This window comes from Protomyctophum bolini, assembly GCF_963924005.1.
Source record: "Protomyctophum bolini genome assembly, chromosome: 1".
In the NCBI taxonomy this organism is placed as follows: Eukaryota; Metazoa; Chordata; class Actinopteri; order Myctophiformes; family Myctophidae; genus Protomyctophum; species Protomyctophum bolini.
In genome coordinates, this window is record NC_137862.1 from 54,618,317 (window position 1) to 54,639,578 (window position 21,262).

Consider the following 21,262-nt stretch of genomic DNA (forward strand, 5'->3'; position numbering starts at 1 on the left):
TGAAAAGTGGTGAAGTCTCCTTTAGAGGGGGGGGGGGGGGGGGGAAGATATATCTTAATCATTTCACCAAAAACGTTTAGAACAATTTGACTACAGTATTACCAGTAAGACGCGCAAACGCGGGAAGCGAACGCAGCTCGTACATATTTGGGTTTTGGACGTATAGCTGCTTTTGGGACTCCTTATATGGTTATGGCTGAGTCATGGTGACGTAATCACTCAGCTCCATATATGGGCACAAAAGCGGGACAGACAGACAGACACACAGACACACAGACATGATTGATGCAACACACTCCATATTTGGACGTAGCTCCATATATGGGCACAAAGGGGGGACACACGCACGCACGCACAGACATGATCTGCTAGGTCTCATAGTAAGTGCTCACTGAATTCGCAAATATAAAGAAATCACACTCATGTGAAGTGAGTGGTGCTCTTATCATCATACATCCCGTGCTCAGCCAATCAAATCATCACTGAGGTACACACAGACCGTATTCGGTAACAGAAATGGTGGTATCGGGATCGGATCGGGAACATTCGTAGTCATTTTACTAAAAGGGGTATGATCCTTTTCAAATAGGACTTTTACCAGAGGTCGCCAGGAGTCATGAGGAGCTGACTTAAAACAAAAAAAAGGTTTCCTCCTTAGGCCATTCATTTTAAGGTGACAATATGATTATGGAGATACTGTGATACTGTGTGTACCAATTTGCGTGATGTTTGGACAAAATCTATAGGAGTAACATCTAAAAATATGCCACCTGGTGGCTCTATAACAGACCCATGTCAAATTCTGCTCTGGCATCCAGGGAGTGTACATGGCATGCACAGTTTCACGTCCATCGGGCCAACGGTGCTGGAGATTAGCTGCTCACGGAGACACGGACGGACAGGGTTTATATGAAAATAAGGTTGGAAATGAGTGCCACAATAAATTAAAAAGATAAATCATGAATAATCCATCCAAGTAATTTGACGTTTTATGAATACAGCAACAAAAGATCTTTTAGAACTGAACTGATGTTCTGGATGGATGATTTAGAGTCTAGACATTGTCTCGTCCTTGAACAAAGAATCTGCCAAAGTCTAGAAGCAGCAGCAAGTGGTAAGATGTAATTATAAACAGTCCAAATGGCATCATGGTCTGCAGGGCGATTAGTGCACGATGGTGTAATAGTTAGAAAATAGTTCTTCTCCTGCCCTGATGTCCCTCAGAGAAATGAGAACGACACACCTCAAAGGCCTGTATTAAAGACATAAATGAAGAAATAATGTTATGTTGGTGTCAATGTGAGTTCTTAGCCCTGTGCGAGGGCTTATTTTAATGTTTGGGAGACAAGAAACACTTTCCTGTAGTTTTTTATGTGGGTAATTTGTGTTTTTAGATATTTTTAGTATTTCAAAGTGTCTGTGACACTCACCCCACCATGGGGAGAGGGAGAGGGCTGTCTTACTGAGACAACATGTAGTCCAGGAAGGAAGTGAGACCAGTGTTGTCCATGACATCACTGGCACTTTGAAATACTAAAATATCTAAAAACACGTATTACACACATAAAAACCCCCAGGAACGTGTTTCTTGTCCCCCAAACATCATTAAAATAAGATCTGGTTGCAAAAGGGGCAAAGTGACCCTGTAAATCTTCTCATGTCAAGGACCCCCACAAATATGTATTTCACAGACCCCCATCTGAAAATGTTTTGTGCCAGGGTCCCCCAGAACAGAAGAAAATAGCAGTTCAGTAGCAGTTAACTCACGAATAGATTTAACCCATATTTATTATAGAATGAGAATACAAGTGTGCATATATTATTTCATCTTGGCGTTCGGCTCTGCTACATTTTTGTCCCTGCTCGGCACAATCAAACACCATCATTAAACATTAGAGCTACGTATCATTTATACAAGCTGTGAGTTTGTAGATCTGCTATGTTTGAATAGACAACATATAAATGGGTAGTAGTGGTTAGAAAATGATTGTGATGCTATCCCCTAGGGCCTAGGCCTAGAAGGAACCCTTGGGATCCCCGGACCCTACTTTGAGAACCACTGGTGTAGCTAACTGACTGCCTTTAACCTGCCACAACTTACTAGCCTGCCCTACACCAATTCACAGATCGTGAACAAAGTTAAAACTTCTAATTAACATTGTTTAAACAAAAGATTACGTTGATGTTGATTATGGGTATGATCTGCAACTGTACAATACATCTGCACATAGTCTGAATTAAACTACTGAAAATAAATTATATGTTTAACACGATAGCCATCGGACAATGATGAATGCCGCAGCGTGTGTGTTTGTTAATTGGTTACCTCTGGACTTCATGTGTGTAGTTGACATTAGGTAGATACTGGCGGAGTTCCACAGGAAATGAATAAGGCACATCAAACTCCTGATAGCACACATTAGCAGACCACTCTACAATAAAGACACAATACAGATGATTATTATTGTATTGTACTAATATTGTATTGAATACTGAGCAGCGGTCAGGAACAGTATAAAGCTACAATACAAGAAGGATTCATCAACACAATGTATTTACACGTCTCAACAAGAAAACTATAAATAAACCGCAAACGTAGTCAGATATCTGTGCAATTATAATAATGAAATAGGCCTTTAAACTTTAATCCTGTTTATATCATGTCATAGTCCTTACACATAACCCTGTTGCACTACTATTTCCCTTTCCTACAGTACATGAGCACAAGTTAATTGTCATCTTTATGTGGGTGTGATAGTACTGTGAGAAACCAGTACAAGTGACTTGAGAAGAACGGAACAGGGAGTGCCTGGCATCGGAGGGGCCTCGATCCTCTCGTGGAAGACGAAATGCACCCCAGCAAAACGAGTCGGTGGCCAATAGCGGCAATTGGTAGGCCCCGTTTGCCACGCTGGGCAAGATATATACGCTGTAGAGTGCATTGCTGGAATTTGGCTTGTAGCAGGGTTTTGGCGGAAGTGTACCGCTCAAGGAAATGACATTGACGATTTACAAATCTGTTTACATTCACCGTGTACAGTATGTCAATAACTTTAGTCATCATAGCTTTAGTTTTTTACTTTTCGTCAGTGGAAAAAAAGGTAGTCGACGAACATTCTTTTGTCATGGTATATTAGTCGACGAAATCAACACCGGAATAGAACATACCATTGGAGCAGTTATTCACATATTGACCCATGGCCAGTGGGTTCTTAATAGGACCAGGTGTCAACCAGCTGCTGTCGCATAACTGAAAAGGTCCGATCCGGTCCCTCCCGCTACATGACCTGGAACACATAAGAGTTTAAGTGGTTCAATCAATCTAGGGACCAGCTAATATGTCTCTCCCAAAGTTGCAAACAAAAGATCAAGCAGACTAATAGTGACAAAAGCAATACTCCTCTGTGGAGGGCAGGGAGATATAAGCCTCGTTAAATGAGAAGCACGATAATTGAATTGTTTATTACACGGCTTGGTTGAATGGTTGATTCTAATTGGTCAATCACTGAATTCAGACGCGTGATACTTCTCGATAATGACCGCTGGGTGAAAACAGATGTGTTGTGTGAGCGGTGACCACCGCGGCGTGACGTCATGTTGTACGTTTTCGGTGGTCACCTCTTCACCGAAAACTGGACTACGAATAGGCCTTAAGAGCGCCACCTGCTGCGCTGCTTAGACTTTTGCCATACCCAACATGGCAGCCGAACATTGCTGTCAATATTTTTTGAAAACCATTGAATACAAGAAACAGACAATGCAGTAACCAAATTTGTATTCTATCTATTTGATCAACACTTCCTGTTGGCGACACGCTGCACTGGACGCACCGTGACCTGGCATAAATTAATGTAATACTTTAATTTTCATGTCATTTTCAATTAAACCTTTGTTGTTGCTTTTAGGTCAATATATTTAGTAGCGATGCGGTTATTGTTGAGAAATAAACCCCTTCGGGATGCTAATGCGTCAGGGTCTTTTCATCCTGTCAGGGTTCACTTCATTTCTCAACATTGACCGGCTCACCACCAACAATTATCCCTTGCATAATGGATGAAAACTCCATCCAATGAAGTCTTGTTCTGTGTATACTGTCATTCCTCAGCAGCCAGTGTTTCTCACCTGTAAACTATCTTGGAGATGCCCTTGTCATTTCCATCTATGAAGATGCCGTCGATACAGCGGAACACAAACGGGTTCCTGATGGACTGGATAAAAATAGGCTCGTAAGCTTGATAGATAGTGCCTTTGAGAGAAGATTTAAGAACATTAGGGATGATTTTAAATTGATGTTTTGGAAGAGAGAGGATGTCAAAGTGTGGCTCATTAAGAGTTGTGAAATCTATAATGTTTTACCTGGATACATGGCGACTGTGGTTCCCTTAGGGACCAAACCTTTGGTAACGAAGACTCCAGCTCCAGCAGACGGCAAGGAACTAGGCCTTTTCTCAATACAGAAGCCCAACGTTTTAAACATGATATCACATTCCGTTACTGGTCCATCTATTGCACAAAACACATATAACAGGACATATCAACGTCAGAATTACATTTTTCTGAAGACAAGTTCCAATTTTGTCTGCTCATTTCTTTGTGTCATGACTTCAACTTTCACTTGTTTAATCTGAATGCTGACTAAGTTATCTATCCATACAATTGGTATCCGAATGGTCCAACCTGAACATGGTTAAAAAGAGCTGGGGAGACATTGAGACTCCTGTCACTGAACAAACACTATAGCAACGAGTAGCCTACTATCAGAATATAGAGCTATTTAACACTTATTTTAACCAAAGAAAATCACCTACCCTATCTTTAATAACAGAATTAATGGAATACATTATTGTTTTTTTTTTTACCTATATAGGCATATATATTGTTTGTGCTGTGTAATACTGTATCCTTATTGGATCTTAACTTCATAACTCCAATTCATATTCTGCACATATTATGGAACACCAATATATAGGACTGAAAGTAACCTTTATAAATGCCTTCGTGAATCTTCTCAGTGCAATATGTGAGGAAATATGTCCTGGTTTGTGAGGGGAGCTCGGCCACGTGTTTGTGGAGCAGAGCTCTGGCGAGCAGCAGCAGGCTGTCCAACACCTCCTCGTCAGGGACCAACTTGTCTTTGGCGTGGTCCGGCACCTGGCGAAGAGTTCTGCAACAAACAACAAGCAACAAACACCGGTATAAACCAGTGGTCTTCAACTCTGTCAGGCCAAGGACCCATCAGCCGAGACTCGAGAAAGATGAAGCAGCTGAGGAGCCCCACTGTACACATTGTATTAAATTGTGTTGCAGTCTAGATTCTATAGACTGCAACACAATTGAATACAATGTGTGCCCTGCTTCATCTTAGATTAAACCTTTTCCATAGATTTCACGGATAGATTCACGGACTTGTTTGACAGCACTATATATATCGTCAGTGTTGGATTAGTCTCTCGAGATTGTCTCGAATCTGACGCCGTCAGATTCAAGGAAAAGAGGGCGCTGTTTTCCTTTATCTTTTGACGATGGGTTCTCAGATTGATGTTGGATTAATGTACAGTAAATCCTCAATACGAGTAACCTTTCACATCTGTACTTGGTTTGCTCTTTTCACAAATGGAGCTGATCTAGCCTAGACTAGATGTATTTTATCGATTTCTTTTATGAATTGAACAAGGTGGACCCTGTTGTAAACAAGTGTAATGCTTAATTGGGTCGTCCACTCTCAGTTAACAGTCTTTGTATTGAGTTTGTGCTTGAAATGTACTGTATATTCTGCAAACTGTTAATACATATTTCATATTTCAATCAATCAAAAAAGTCGATTCTGATATTTTCCAATTTCCACTCTGTCTCGGAATCTGGCATTTTACTCCCTCCACTGTAAATGCGCATGCGCAACAGAACATTGGCCGCTAGGGGCGCTGTTGCGCATTTACAATGGAGGGAAATCCAAGATGGATGCCAGATTCCGAGACAGAGTAGATCAAAACACCTTTTTTATTGAAAACAACGCATCTACGGGTTTCAAACGCAGATCGCAAGTCAAGCTGAGAAGTGGGGCAGCAACGTAAGCGCCTTAGATTTTGCATATGTACATCATGTTAAGCAATTATAGGTCCGCCGCCCGCGAGCAAAAAATTGAAACCCCATGAGTAATGAAGACTTAAGAGTGATGATAGAATCGATAAATACATCTACGAGAGTCTGTCATTTGTACATGTTCAGAGCACTACGGACTAGGCAGGGGATTTCGCTCTCACTACCATGGGTAATGAAGCACTCTCAAGTCTCGTAGATTGAAAATGTCAGAATCGATTAAAAATATATACATCTACGAGAGTCTAGAGTCTAGACCGATCTAAAAGCTACAAACTCTCCAAGGACCCTCTCCTCTAGGCGTCCCCCCAGCTTGAAGCTGTAAAAAAGTGTCAAAAAAAAACAACCCACAAACACCTCTCGTTGTTGCTGAGGTTAAACATCATCCAGGGTACAAATCTGTGTCTGTAACTCTTCCATTTGTTTACAAGTCTTTTCAACATAGTTAGCAGCTAGCTTAATACAAAATACAAGTAGCATTTCCAGGCCTTTCTTCTTTGTCTTTTAAATCTCCGGCAGACTGAACGCACGTTGGGCGTATTGCTGCCTCCCACTGTTGGTGTTAGGTACTGCCAGTGGTGGAAAAAGTACTCAAATGTTTTACTCTAGGTAAAAGTATTACTACTGGTGGGTGGATGGGGACTGGGGAGGATTGGAAAGGGAGTTGTGGGAGTTTTCTAATCAAAATGAACTAGTAACTAAAGTTTTAAAATAATTGTAGTGGAGTAAAAGTAAAAATGTTGGCTCTGTACAAATACCTCAAAGCTTAGTAGTAAAGTAAAGTAAACTTGCATTACACCACTGGTCAATCTAAGCTAAAAAGGGGCGTAAATTGCAATAGTAATCGTTCAAGTTTTTTATGATCCTTTTTTGGAGAATGTTTTTGGATCATGGTCAATTCAGGGGTTGGAAGTTACGGTACTGTTATGCACCAGTTTAGGGGCCTGATACACAGCATGGAAATATGACACTCCCGCCTTCCCCAACTCCCAAGCAACCACTCAAACAAAGGGTTAAGGGTGTGAAGGCAAATATATATTTATTAACAAAATAGGTATAAGTTAAGTTTCAAGTGAGTTTCATAAAGTAAAATCAAAAGTAAAGGGTTTCAAGGCAACTGATATGGAATGTTGAAATAAATCAAAAGAGCTAAACCAAAATATTATCTTACCTATAACGAAAACAAAATATAATACAAGAGCTTAACATAAACAGAACTTAAAGGCAACAGAACTCAGAATTCACTTAACTCAAAGCAGGCAGCAAAGCAAACTAAATCATATTAACTGATAACATAACAAAAGACGGGCGGTGGCCGGTTGGGAGCTGAGGAGGACAGGTCTGTCCCCGCGCGTGCTGCACTCATCAGCCAACATCATTAGCCACTCTGCATGGCTGTGGGAATGCTCCCCACCAATCGTTGGCTGCCCTTAAGTCGCCCCTCCAATCGATGGCTGGCCGGAAGTCTCCCCTCCAATGGATGGCTGGCCAACTGTTCTGCATCCGTTCCCAGTCACACCCCTGCTCACGGTGTCATCTACATCTGGAGCGTTTGCACACGCACACCGCTTCCTTCCAGGACCCAAAATCCCATCACAGAATATGACCCCAGTCGTAACAGGTACCATAAAAAACCTATAAGGCAAAAAAGAAAATCAAATTTTTATTATGCTTTAAGTAACATGTGACGTGTCAAACTATATAGGGGTGAACTTTCAACCCCTGAATTTACCATGATCCAACATTTTTCAATCGGTCAATTTTTAATATGTTATTTGCGTGACCCTAAGGATCAGAAAAACACCTTGAACGAGTACTATTGCAATTTATTTTGCGCCAAATCTTTGACTGGCCTAGGAGGCATAGGGCATTGATTGACCATATATCAAAGATTTTTAATATAGGCTACTGAATACCGTAATCAATCCCGGTTGGAGCTAACCTGACGCTAGCTTTTTGGATCTGGCAGCGTCAGGTTAGGTTGGAGCCACCATAAAGATGAAATGTTACACAAGTCCTACAAATGGTCTCTTAAGTATAGGCGTGGTTTGCTTCTCCACTGACAGATTTATTATTATTACAGTCTACTGCTGCACAAAGTTTAGGCATTGTGACATAGTCAATCAAACGTGTCTTTATATAGAAAAAGGTGTTGTGAATGACCTTATTGTGAATGTGAACGCCATTGCACTTGCACACTGATGGAGAAATAACAGATGGCAAAATTATTCCCAAATCAGTGAGACCCCATCAACCAAGACAGTTATATGGACAATTACAATATTGAGCATTTGGAACACACATTTTATTTAATTATGAATATGTCCAAGTCCATTCACTTAGGCTACTATAATGTCAGTTTATCCTGACATCTGAAATCTCGCAAGATTTGGGAAAGTAGTTTTTGTCTTGATTTGTATTAGTATGAACATCTTGAAAATATTGTGTGCTTTGTGATGATTGGGTCCAGGATTTAAGTTCAGTGACCATAGGGCTAAAGAATGGTGCAGAAGCTTTGTTCAGGCCCCGCCGGTTAGCTCAACCGTCTGGGCACCCAGCCTAACGGCGTGGCGCGGGTTCGACTCCCGATCCCGACGGCCTTTGTATAGTCATCAGGAACCTCTATCTGGAACTTCCTTTTCCTTCAAACCGGAATGATAATACCTTCCCAATAGAAACGTACGACTCATTCTCTCGTAGCCTGCAACTTTTATAGGGAATTAATTATTCCTCCGGTTTGAAGGGAAAGGAAAGTTCCAGATTGAGGGTTTCCGGCCTGATGACTACAAAACAATGACTATTAACATGACCATTGTGTAACGATATCATCCGCTCCCAATCGGTTCATAAACCCTGAAAAAGATTGCTGACCAGGCAGATTAATGTACCATTTCGCCTCTAGTGGCTCCAACTGGAATGATCATCTTCAGTATATTAAAAAATCTTTGCTTGTTGTAGTCATCAGGCCCGACAGGCCGGATTCCGGAACCGCCAAACCGGAATCAGAATTACCCAAAAATAATTCCCTGCATCATAATTTTAGGGCCTACCCAATAAAAGCCCTTCAAGTAGCCTACTTCTAGTTTGTTTGGTATATCCATCTTTTATTCCAACTCGTATAGCGACTGCGGCAAACCTAAAAACAAACAGGATCGAGGGACCATAACTTTTTCTCATGTATTCAAGTTTTTTATCATCCAGTCTAAACCACGTTTCGACCCTATAGTCTAGGTAGTTATCAGGGAAAATCTTTTTTCCCCCTGCCTATGATGAAGACCTATAAGACTAAGGGCTGTATTTTGCATGTCTTAAGTACCAGGTCTTATTCCCTAACTTGAGTAAACTAAAGACCTGGAGGCGTGATCAATGCTCTTTGGCCACTCAGAATAGCCAAATGGCATTGATCACGCCTCCAGGTCTTTAGTTTACTCAAGTTAGGGAATAAGACCTGGTACTTAAGACACACAAAATACAGCCCTCAGGGTCAAAAGCTCAAAACGTTGCATGTTTGCCTTAATAAATTAAGTCTCTTGTGGAGCTATATAGAAACAAAGTGTATGGATGTTTTGCCTTTCTCTTAAATATCACTTACCATTCCAAGTAACAAAGCAGTTACAGGATACTACAGTGTGTCATGTGTGCAGACTACTATAGCCTCGGAGACCCAGGCGATTGTGTGACAGCCAGCCACACATGTAGGAATGCAGTCTCACAGGCCACTGAATGTGAAACAACACAGTGTTTGATGTGTCGGCCTGAGCTGAAACTATACGGGTTGTAAATAAAGTGCCCACTCTTCCACATTTCCCTAGGGCCCACTCTTCCTAGTTAGTGCCCAGTCATACTGGTGTCTGTCTGAGACAGACGCTGTCTGTCTGTCATTTCAAATAACTGTGTGTGTGTGTGTGTGTGTGTGTGTGTGTGTGTGCGCGCGTGCGCGTGTGGAAGGGCAGCGGGGACACACTGGTGTGTGGGAACAGGGTCCCGTGGCTGCACAGAGCTCCAGTATGAGCGGAAGCCACGGCCGTGCCAGAAGCAACTCTGTCCGGAGACACGGGAAATGAGGAGATGGGCCCACCGAGCTCTGTTATCATTGGCACCCACGCCACCAAATGTGAGATTCTGTCATGTCTAGCAGTGTGCGTGTGAGAGTCTGTGTCCCGTGTGAATACTGTACCTGTGTGTGTGTGTGTGTGTGTGTGTGTGTGTGTGTGTGTGTGTGTGTGTGTGTGTGTGTGTGTGTGTGCGTGCGCGTGCTCAGACCTCCGCTGTATGCATGAACTGGCCCATTCTCTACCCAGCAACACTATCTAAGCAACCTTTGTCAAGGCCAGTGGAGCGACAACGCGTAGACAGGGACCTGTTTGGGTTTCCCAAAAGTCAATTATGTCATGTGTGAGTTTTAGGGACCTCGTGGAATTTCATAATCATAATAATTTCAGTATTATCTTATTTTATTCCACACCTTTCTAAAAAAACTCTGGATGTATTTTGTTTTGTCATTCTTTATCATCTTTAAATGTTTCATTTCAAAAGGTTAATGGAACATTTTGTCTTTTTTTGGTGAAAGTTTGAAAGACTATCCCCGAAAATTGTGAGTGAAAAGTGAGTGAACATGAGTGTGCTTGCTTCCAGCAGGCACACTAATAATAAGACAACAGAACAATATATATAGTATATTTTCAAGTAATTAGATATTCAGTATAAAAATCAATTCAATTTGCGTTTCTATTCATTTTACAGACATTATTATTATTACATTGTGTTCCTGTACATAGCTGTACTGTGGTCATCAAACACAAAAATACACAACTTCATAATTAAGGTCATGAAAGCTATATTGACACGTCTTGCACATTAGCAGAAACTATATCAGTCATATATTTAAAAGTACTGCAAGTGATATTCTTGTGTTAAAGTAAGTGTTTAATTGAGCGTTTATTCAGTAACAGGTGTTTCGGCTCGTAATAAACAAAGAAAATAGGCTACGTTTTCACGTTGGGATAACAATTCCATCCAATTGGGAAAGAAAACTCATACAGGATAAACAAGTGAAGGGGGGGACGGGGGCAGACAACAATGTAACTGGAACAAAGCTAATAGATGGGTTCTTTCTCCTGATTGGATGAAATTGGTATCCTGACCTGGAAATGTATTTGTAATGTGTTTCCCGTTTATTAAGAGAGGTGGAGATCGAGACTGTTACTGAACAAATACTTGCAATCTCACTTACACCACCTTTAATAACGACTTCATATTTAACACTGCAATAAAAGATTGTTGTGTAATATCGTATAATTAGTAATAGTAGGTCCCAGGTACTGTAACATACAGACGAGAGAGAGAGAGAGAGAGAGAGAGAGAGAGAGAAAGAGAAGGCAAAGACAGTCCAAACTATACTATTGACATTTCCCTTCTATGTTAATACTGTGCCATGTTACTGTGCCTTGTAGATCAGTGGTTCTCAATAACTTGCATGTCCAAATTGACGCATATTTGTCCTTTGACTACATTAGTTTGAAAATGTTTTATGCCATGGGCTCCCATAAGAGAAGATTTCCATAAATAGCCCATCTACAAGCTCACAACAAATCGCACGGCTTCACGGACGCCCGCGTGGTATAAACCCACAAGCTTGTAGATCGGCTATTTCCGAATAGCCAAAGTAAAAAGAAAATAGGGTTAAATAGTGGTTAAACTGATTGTGATACTATATATATATTACATAATTGATCTGGGGACCCCCTGCATGGAACTCCCTGGACCCCTCTCTGAGAACCACCGATACTAGGGAATATGTTAATACTGTACCATGTTAGTACTTCACTATATCGTCGCTGTTGGCAGAAACCTCTTATCTGCATTTTCTAAGTGTGTGTGTGTGTGTGTGTGTGTGTGTTCTTTTTCTTTTATAAATTAGCACCATATAGTACACACAAAAGCATGAAAAGTAGCAGATCCACAAGCTTTGAGCTTGTAGATCGGATATTGTTTTAAATTTGAATCCTGAAAAGTAAAAAAAACAAAGTAAGTAAGTTTTGGACATAATGAGGTTTCCACCCGACGACAGATCTAGTGATATGTTAGCGCATTGCCAAAAACTGTCTGATGTTAAAAAAAAATGATTTAATAATGTCATGCTATAATCCAAAACACCTCTATGTTGTATAGAGCTGTCCGACAACTCTTAAACCGAACTCTGAAAGAATCTTTCTCCTGAATTCCAAATATGTTTTCAGTATATAGCCTACATCATTAGTACAATCAATTATTGCATTTTCATGTCTCATTATCTGAACCTATACTGTTTTTTTTTGTTTTTGTGTTTTAATCCATTTCAGCAACCTGTAGTATAGTGGACATATGCAGATACAATACAGAGCATTGCAGCTTGGGCCTATACACTTTATTATGGCAGCAATTGTTTAACAGAGCTGTATTAGGCATTTTGTATTGAAACCTTATTTTTCATGGCATCCATAATAGCAGGCAAACACAGGTTTAATCAATGAAATTAATTTGGTTTTTTTTGGCAGCACAAGGGTAAAGTACTTGACCACCACAGAGTCTAAGGGGTTCGAATCCACCGTGGTGCAATCTGACTTGCCCCCGAAATCTATAAGAACACAGTTGGCCATGTTTTGAAATCTATAAGAACACAGTTGGCCATGTTTTGAAATCTAGAAACACAGTTGGCCATGTTTTGGAGGAGAGAATCAGGGCAGGGATGGTTGATTTTTTTGTCACAGCACGTACAGGACCGACAAATATTCTAAATCTTATTCTTTTGAGACACGTTTTTTCCGGCGTGATTATGAATCCCACCATGGTTTGGTTTTACTGAGGTTAGGCCGTTCGGGTTATAGGTTTAGGGGGGGTGCATACTTAGTTTAGACTAGTCATTGGTTAGACATGGGTTAAGGTTAGGTTTAGGTGTGCTGCCCCCGTGGGAGGTTAGGTTTAGGGTGAGGGTTTGAGATAGGTTGTAGGCCTAGTTGTAGGACTAATGACTGGTCGCAAAAACGAGAACTGTCAATCACAACGACTACTGGCCAATCACAGCGGGGCTTTCCTATAATAGAACTGCGGTGGGATCCATAATACCGCGTTTTTTCCGGGGTCAAATAAAGAATCACATGACGTTGATCCCCTTCCCCTATTGGCTCATTCCAGGACGTATATATGTGTATAGTCAGAAGAATACACATGATGTCACCAGCAGTCACTTCCTTTTACCTGACAGTGAGGAGTTTCACCGCGAGGATGTAAAATGCATGTGGAGGAACACAGAGCTATTATCTAACAGTTCCTCTCCCTGCTGTAAAGGCCCACAGATCAACCTGTCAGAGTCCCTAAGGTATATGCACCCCGCGTCCCACCTTCAAAGATGGCCAATTGTGTTCGCAGGAGCACCTTGTCAAGCAGGGCGCACCACCGAGTATTCAAATGCCATGCTGGGCAGGATATCCTGCTGCTATAATATGCCTATATAGTTAATACCTGCTGCTTGTGAAAGGTGTATTTTGGTTTTCGTACAGGAGTCGGGTTAGTGTATTATAATGTACATGTGTGTGTGTGAAGTGTGAAGTGTATGAGCGAGTGGTATCGTGTTATTAACATCATAGCATAATATAAGGGGTCGGCTCCTCTCAGAGAGTAAAAAAAAAAAAGACAAAGCGTTGTGCTAAAACGTGTAAGAAGTTGTAATTAGCAGTGGCCAGAGGACAACAAATTAAACGCCTTTAAGGGATGGAATGCTTATATCTTTGGTCGTCCTTAGCTAGCATGTTACGTTCAAAGGCTGTTAAGTCAAAAGTGCATTTTCAAAGGCAGGCGTGCACGCGTGGGCGAGAACCCTGGCTGTTTGTGATGAGCGAGTGTGTGTGTGTGTGTGTGTGTGTGTGCGCGTGTGTGTATTGCTTGTTTTTTTTGTGTTTAATTTGGCTGTATCTTTGTTAAAAGGTAAAATCACTATAGCCAAGTCTCCTGAGGAGGCGCGTATGAAGCCCGTCATGGACGGGGTGTCCGGACTGGCGTCTGTCTGTAAGTATCAGAAATCCCCAACATATCTGTGGGTTCTAAATTGAATTAATTAAAAAAAAAAAAGTACCATTGGCTAGCACCAGGATCACAGTTTTACAGTCATTGTTAACTATTCTTTCCTTTTACACAACAGGACATTATTTTTTCTAATAATGCAGTGGTTCTCCAACATTTTCATGTCAAGATAACCCTCAAATTGACATGTTTATTTTGTGCCAGGGACCCTCATAAGAGAAGATTTGGTCACCGTCAACTATGTTAAAATTGGCTAATGTGGGCCGGCGGGCGTGCGAGTGGACCACATCATCGCGCTCATGTCACTATGACTCAGCCATGACCATATTAGGAGTTCCCAATGCAGCCACGGCCAAATATGGAGTGTGTTGTCTAACCTCAATGTGTCTCCATAATAATGGGCATGATAAGGACTGATAGATAGAGAGATCTCCATATAAGGGCATATCGGTCGGAAACGACGTAGGTGTGATGACCACATTCTAGTTTTTGAGGCTCGCTAGCCCCTCCAATGACTGACTGGCTTTTGAAATAACTTCATATGGCAGCCAAGTCTATGGACTTTGAATGTTTGTTAAGTCTATGGACTTTAAATGTTTTTAGAGCACTTTATTACGTCATATGGTACACCCAAGTCTATGGACTTTGAATGTTTTTAGAGCACTTTATTACGTCATATGGTACACCCAAGTCTATGGACTTTAAATGTTTTTAGAGCACTTTATTACGTCATATGGTACACCCAAGTCTAATATGGACTTTGAATGATTTTAGAGCACTTTATTACGTTTATGGTACACCCAAGTCTATGGACTTTAAATGTTTTTAGAGCACTTTATTACGTCATATGGTACACCCAAGTCTAATATGGACTTTGAATGTTTGTTAGATCACTTTAAACAAACATTACCAGGCACCCCTCACTTCACACGAGTGTGATTTTTTTTTGGAAAATATCCGATCTGCAAGCTCACAAGTGGATAAACTATTTTCAAAAAGTGACTTTAAGGCAAACATTTAAAAAATATATAGTAAAAGTAGACAATCTATTGGTCACTTTTTTGGCATGTTCTTTTCGTTTTTGTTAGACTCTGGCTCTGGCTAGTTTTAAATGAACATATTGTAGAATGAATGCCTTCATATACGAGTGTTGGAGCTGTGATAGAGCTGCAGGTCAGTTTATATTCCACCTTCTTCCCATCTTAGAAGGTCGAGCAACACTGAGCACACATGAACACATACTGTGTAGAGTTCCATATACTGTAGACATCACAGTTTGCATTTCAGCAACAATCGAAGAAATCCTTGTAAGTTCTCCCTGTGTGAGTCAGGGTCACTATAGCACCAGAGCTAGTCTAGGGTGAGTCAGGGTTACTATAGCACCAGAGCTAGTCTAGGGTGAGTCAGGGTTACTAATAGCACCAGAGCTAGTCTCAGGCCACACATTTGCACTCCCAACTCTGTCCCCAGGCGTCACTTTCCGATTTCGGCAATATCCTTTACCGTTTCTATTTCGACACCAGCGGTGCCCAATGGTCACCTCACCACCGAAAATCCAGACTATGAATAGGCCTTCATTCATAGTCTGGATTTTCGGTGGTGGGGGTGACCACCGAACTACAACATGACGTCACGAGCCGCGGTGAAGAGCAAACCACCGCCGCCACCGCTCCAGCCCTTCTCTCTGTTTTTACTCAACGTTATTTCAGCTCCGGTGGTCACCTCACCACCGGAGCGGTGGTGGTCACCTCACCACCGGAGCGGTGGTGGTCACCTCACCACCGAAAATCCAGACTATGAATGAGGCTGTAGTAGTATACAATATATAAACACCACAGCGTCATATTAGACGTTTAGACACTACAGAATAACATGTCAACATGGACATTCAGTTAATTAATTCAGCATTTTTTCCAAGACTGACTCTGCAGGGATCAGCGCATAAAACACACTCAAATGCTCTATATCTATATCTCTCTCTCTCTTTCTCTCTCTCTCTCTCAGCACCGTTGCTATGAATGATTGCATCATATAGTGCCTGTGTTTAATTTAGTTTGTCGCCCCGGCCGGCCCGCTGGCAAAAAAAAAAGAGAGACCCTGAAAACTATAGCATAAAGAGGTAACAAGAAGACTCACCCCGGTGCGTGCCCGTTTTTTCCTCCCGGAATTTTCCCCAGTGAGGGGGATAACTTTGTAATAGGCTGTTTGTATTCTTTTTGGAAAAATATAAAAAGATACTCCTGTGGGAAGGCTATATTATATTACTTATATTGACCCTATAAACAATTTAGTATTATTTAGTATAATGTAAGGTTTTGCCCCCTCAAATGGTACCTCGTCAGATAATCCCCACATATCCTACAACAACTTCTGTGAACAGACTTCACTGTAGTAGCTTTTCATAAATTATATTTGTACTTTAATAGGCTGTTCTGCTGTCATGAAAGTTTATAGTTAAAGGTAGAGTCAGTGATTTCACTTAATTCAAATATCACTTATTTTTTTGTTTTGTTGTGATAATCCTCCCTACTATAGAGTGTGCTGACCATATAAGGAGTTCCTCCCTGTCCCCAGTTAACCCCTGGGGGTCAAAAAACCTTAGGTTTCGTTTTTGTTCTCTTATCCTGATTGGATGAAAGCTTGTGTCCCAAGGCAAAAACGAAACCTAAGGGTTTTTGACTGAAATCACTGACACCCCCTTTAAAGAAATTCAAAATCCAGCCGTCTGCTGTCCAGCCTCTCCCACCAACCCCTCACTGGGGAAAATTCTGGGAGGAAAACAGAAACGGTGGTGAGTCTTCTTGTATTCCATAAAGACATCCTCCTCCTCCTCCTCTCTCAGGACCCGCTCATCAGGCCCACCTCTCTGTCCGTCAGGCCGAGGCCGCCCCCTCGCTCGTCGGTGAAGTTGATGGACACGTTCCTCCGCGGCAGGGACAGCTCGGCGCCGGGGCCCAGGCCCAGGTCGGTGGAGAGCTTGCGCTTGATGGACGCCGCCCGCTGGAACTTGTCGTAGATCTCGATGCTCACCCGCCGCCGCGTCTCCTTGAACTCGGCCGAGACGTTGGCGGACCACTCGGCCGCGTGGGCGCGGATCTCGCCGACCTGCAACGGGAACGAACGAACGAACCGGGATGGAATGGAATGGATGAATGGATACTACTACTAGTATAGTTCATCTAAACCAAGGGGTCTAAACTTTTTTCCAAAGGGGGCCATATTAGAAAAATACTACCCAAGGGGCCAACTACATAATGTAGACCTATACGTTCGGATATAAACAATTCTATTCCATTTTGAACCCGCGGGCCGCACTTTGGACACATGCTGAACGGGTATAGTCCCAATACTTTATTCTGATTGGCTGGTTATACCGTCACGTGACCGGTGTAAATTTCACCGATAACCCACACCTTAAATCACTTTATATCATTCGCAGCTGATTCTCCATCTCTGTACTGGGGAAGGGGAACGCTTGATTGCTTTACAAACGCATGCCGTGCGGGCGTGTAAGCACCGCCCAGCTCATACGACTGTGAATGTGTGGCTCCAGGCAGCCCCGTAAAGACATCAAGCGCTATTCTCCCGTCACATAGGCTACTTGCCGAGCAAAACAAGGAAGTGATGTGGCTCGCTCTGGTGGCGCAAAGCGTAGCTACTTTAGTGAATTTCATAGTTTTATTAGGTTAATATTGCTATATGTTTGTAACCGTTTTAGAAAAGCAATAAGCCAGCCAGTCAGCCCTAGTCTCTGTACCTCTGACGTCAACACCGCCGCATGGTCATGGTCCCGCCCTCTGCGGGTGGTGAACTGGAAATAAACGAGCACTCCTTTTTCAATCTGACTGTAACAAATATTTGCAAATATCTGCACGAATGTTCATGATTCTTTTTAAATCGCAGATTTAAAAGCTCATAGCACAGCACGAAGTGACACACTATGCGCTTGTATATCTGCTATTTTTGAATAGCCAAAGTATAAATCATTGTTAAAGTGCTTAGAATTATAGTGATGCTAGATCAACACATTTTGCTGGAGGACCCCCCCCCCAAGGACCCCACTTTGAGAACCAATGGCATACTCTGTGCCTCTCTGTCCTCCTTTGTCTCTCTCTCTCTCACAAGTTCACAGTAACAGTCTGAGATTTGATCGATCAGTTTGAATGGAGGACATTTAATTAGATTATACAACATATTTTTATCATTGGAATGAAGTTAACCAGAGGTTAAAAGTGAACATGGGGACACGAAGGTAACAGACAGACAGACAGACAGACATGTAGACAGACAGACAGACAGACAGACAGACACGTTACCTCTTCTTTAGTTCTCTTCGAGATAACTCTCAGCCAATCCCCTATCATGCTGAGGATTGCAGCAAAGTAGGCCAGACCCACCAGAATCCAGAACCACACCAGAGGTTTGTAGTAGTCCAGATATTCTATCTCTGAGCCACCTGGAGGTAAACACACAAACAGACAGAGGTTTAGAGATAACTAATAATAACTAGTCGGAATGGATGGAACCAGATGCGACATTTCTGGATTTTACGGCTGTTGTTGTTGATGCGTTTTTTGTTGGGAGGAATATTGGTCAAGCTGGGGTGAACATTTAACCAAGCTTAAGTGTCCCTGTTCTGACTGAGCATGTCATAGTAGGCAAACATTTGATGAAAATAGCTTGCATCACCTTGTGAGCTTGTGCAGAGGGACATTAATTGAGTTCTGGGGGGCTATCTTCTTCTCGTGATATTGTTTGAGCCGTCTCTCATCTCTGAAGCCTATCTAGACCCTTTTCATTTCACGGCCTAGTTTTGATTTGTCATTTGAGCCACAGACCATGCACCGTTTGATGAGATTTTGCCTCTCAGACCCAAGACATATTTTGTTATCGTTGGAAAAGATTTTGGCCCTACACTCCCATGATGTATCGACGTGGTGCCCGCAGGAGGGATAACAGGCAAACCTTGATCAACATAGCAATTATACTATATTCTCTAATATGTAGACTTCTTGTAAATTGAGTAATGCAGATTTGTAACAATAATTTAACTCTTGAGAGCATAAAATGGCTGACTGGCTGACTAAGGCTGACTGGCTGGCTTATTGCTTTTCTAAAACGGTTACAAACATATAGCAATATTAACCTAATAAAACTATTAAATTCACTAAAGTAGCTACGCTTTGCGCCACCAGAGCGAGCCACATCACTTCCTTGTTCCTTGGTTACCAACTCTCCATCATTTAGCTGGGGACCACCTGGAACGCCCTAAAGGACCACTGGTGGTCCCCGGACCACTGGTTGAGAACCACTGCTGTAGGTTGGATGCACCGCTGTAAAAAACATATCGTCTCTGTCGGATGGGATTGGGAACCTCATACTGTATACGTGTATGTCCAAAGCTTTTACTTTTCGGGATTCAAATTCAAAAGTATCAAAAGTATAGCAGATCTATACAAGCTCAAAACACGTGGCTTTGCAGCACGTTTCGAGCTTGCGCATGAGCTACTTTTTAAAGATTTATTTAAGTTTTTTTGGCCAGGTGCTTGAAAAGCGTCTATTCCATGAATATACTGTACGTTAGTTCAATCTCTCTAGGTTGTCCTCAGTCGGACGAGCCGTCCATCGTCCCTTCCAGTCATCCCGTTTCTCCATACTGTACATCTTGCCAGCTCGTTGGTGCTTTCTTGAGTAGGCCTACATCCATGTACTGTATGTTAGTGTGGGACGTCCTCGTGACCAACGCGTGTCGGTTCCCACAGCACCAATTTGCTGGCTGGCAGCTCTTTGATGTCTTTGGCTGTGTCCCGCTATAGTCTCACTCTCCTGGCTGCTATTACTTTTCTGGCTCAGCCTTGCTATTCCCTCACACAGGTTCTGGTTGGTAACATAACATGTGCTCACAACATTCTGATTGGTAACATGCGCTCACAACATTCTGATTGCGTTCATTAAATATTCATTCAATGACGAATATATATATTTTGGAGGGGGAATTAATTCATTTAATTAATTTAAATAAAAATGAGTCTAATGAGATGGAACTTATTTTATCCATTAAATCGGAGCGCCCAGCGATTTGTAGCAGCGGGGCACATTTAGCGACGGACCGGATGCTATCCCGGATGTGGCTGAAGTAGCTTGTTGTAGCCAAAACACTCCCGAGGCCAACGACAACGACAGGAGGTATGATTAATTCTAACGCGACTAGCGACGGGACCGCGGTGGGCCGTCTAACACATCATCTTTGCTTAGAATTGGACGGAATGATTTAGATCAAGAGTTATTCACGTTTCAAGATTTTCGGTCTCGCTGTCTCTGTCCTTTTTTTTATCAATCTCCGTCTGGGCGTTACTATAATTGATTGAACGGAGAACTCCGTCCTTGCCGCTCAGGGCGTTAACCACATAATCCGCATTGTTTTCACAGAAAATAGCCGCGTTGCGATGCGGTGTACGTGAGCTTGCAGATCGGCTATTTTCACCGAAAGCTTTCCTCACAATTACAGAAAACACAAATTAAACCAGAGCCCTCTGAGGGACCCTGCTCAACCATAGGGGATTTAAGTGGTTAAAATGCTGAATGCATGTTTGTCTGTTTGTGTGTGTGTGAACGTGTGAATATGTACAGTACATGTACGTGTATGTGTCCGCGTGTGCGTGTGTTGGTGGACATGCCATTACATTTATACAGTATACCTGCGACGAAGTCTCCGAAGCCGATGGTGGTGAGCGTTACGACCACAAAGTACAGGGACTCCAGCGCCGTCCAGCGCTCGATGTGTTTAAAGATGGCCGCCGGCAGGGCCACAAACAGCAGGCAGCCGAACAACACGAACAGCAGCGTGGAGATGACGCGAATCTTAGTCTGGCTGATGTCCCAATGCTGGGGACAGAGACAGAGAATCTTAGTCTGGCTGATGTCCCAATGCTGGGGACAGAGAATCTTAGTCTGGCTGATGTCCCAATGCTGGGGACAGAGACAGAGAATCTTATAGTCTGGCTGATGTCCCAATGCTGGGGACAGAGACAGAGAATTTTATAGTCTGGCTGATGTCCCAATGCTGGGGACAGAGAATCTTAGTCTGGCTGATGTCTCAATGCTGGGG

At 42.3% G+C, this 21,262-nt stretch overlaps 2 protein-coding genes across 2 annotated transcripts in view; both read right to left on the reverse strand.

The window, feature by feature from the left end:
- Positions 1-834: 834 nt before the first annotated feature.
- Positions 835-6,591, reverse strand: setd9 (SET domain containing 9). Its single transcript, XM_080786802.1, has 7 exons — positions 6,454-6,591; positions 4,983-5,164; positions 4,357-4,503; positions 4,123-4,246; positions 3,169-3,287; positions 2,327-2,432; positions 835-1,252 (listed from the first exon to the last, which is right to left on the reverse strand). The coding sequence occupies exons 1-7, from the start codon at positions 6,537-6,539 to the stop codon at positions 1,165-1,167; spliced, it is 852 nt and encodes a 283-aa protein (XP_080642928.1). The 5' UTR covers positions 6,540-6,591; the 3' UTR covers positions 835-1,164.
- A 10,401-nt stretch (positions 6,592-16,992) lies between these two features.
- The window catches only part of LOC308320920 (potassium channel subfamily K member 2-like), a gene marked incomplete at its 3' end in the record, with an annotated part of 8,715 nt that continues 4,445 nt past the window's right edge, over positions 16,993-21,262 (reverse strand). Inside the window, exons 5-7 of the mRNA XM_080771663.1 lie at positions 20,853-21,039; positions 18,471-18,610; positions 16,993-17,259 (exon numbers count right to left, since the gene is read on the reverse strand). Coding sequence (XP_080627789.1) covers positions 16,993-17,259; positions 18,471-18,610; positions 20,853-21,039 — 594 coding nt within the window. The remainder of the gene's footprint in view (positions 17,260-18,470; positions 18,611-20,852; positions 21,040-21,262) is intronic.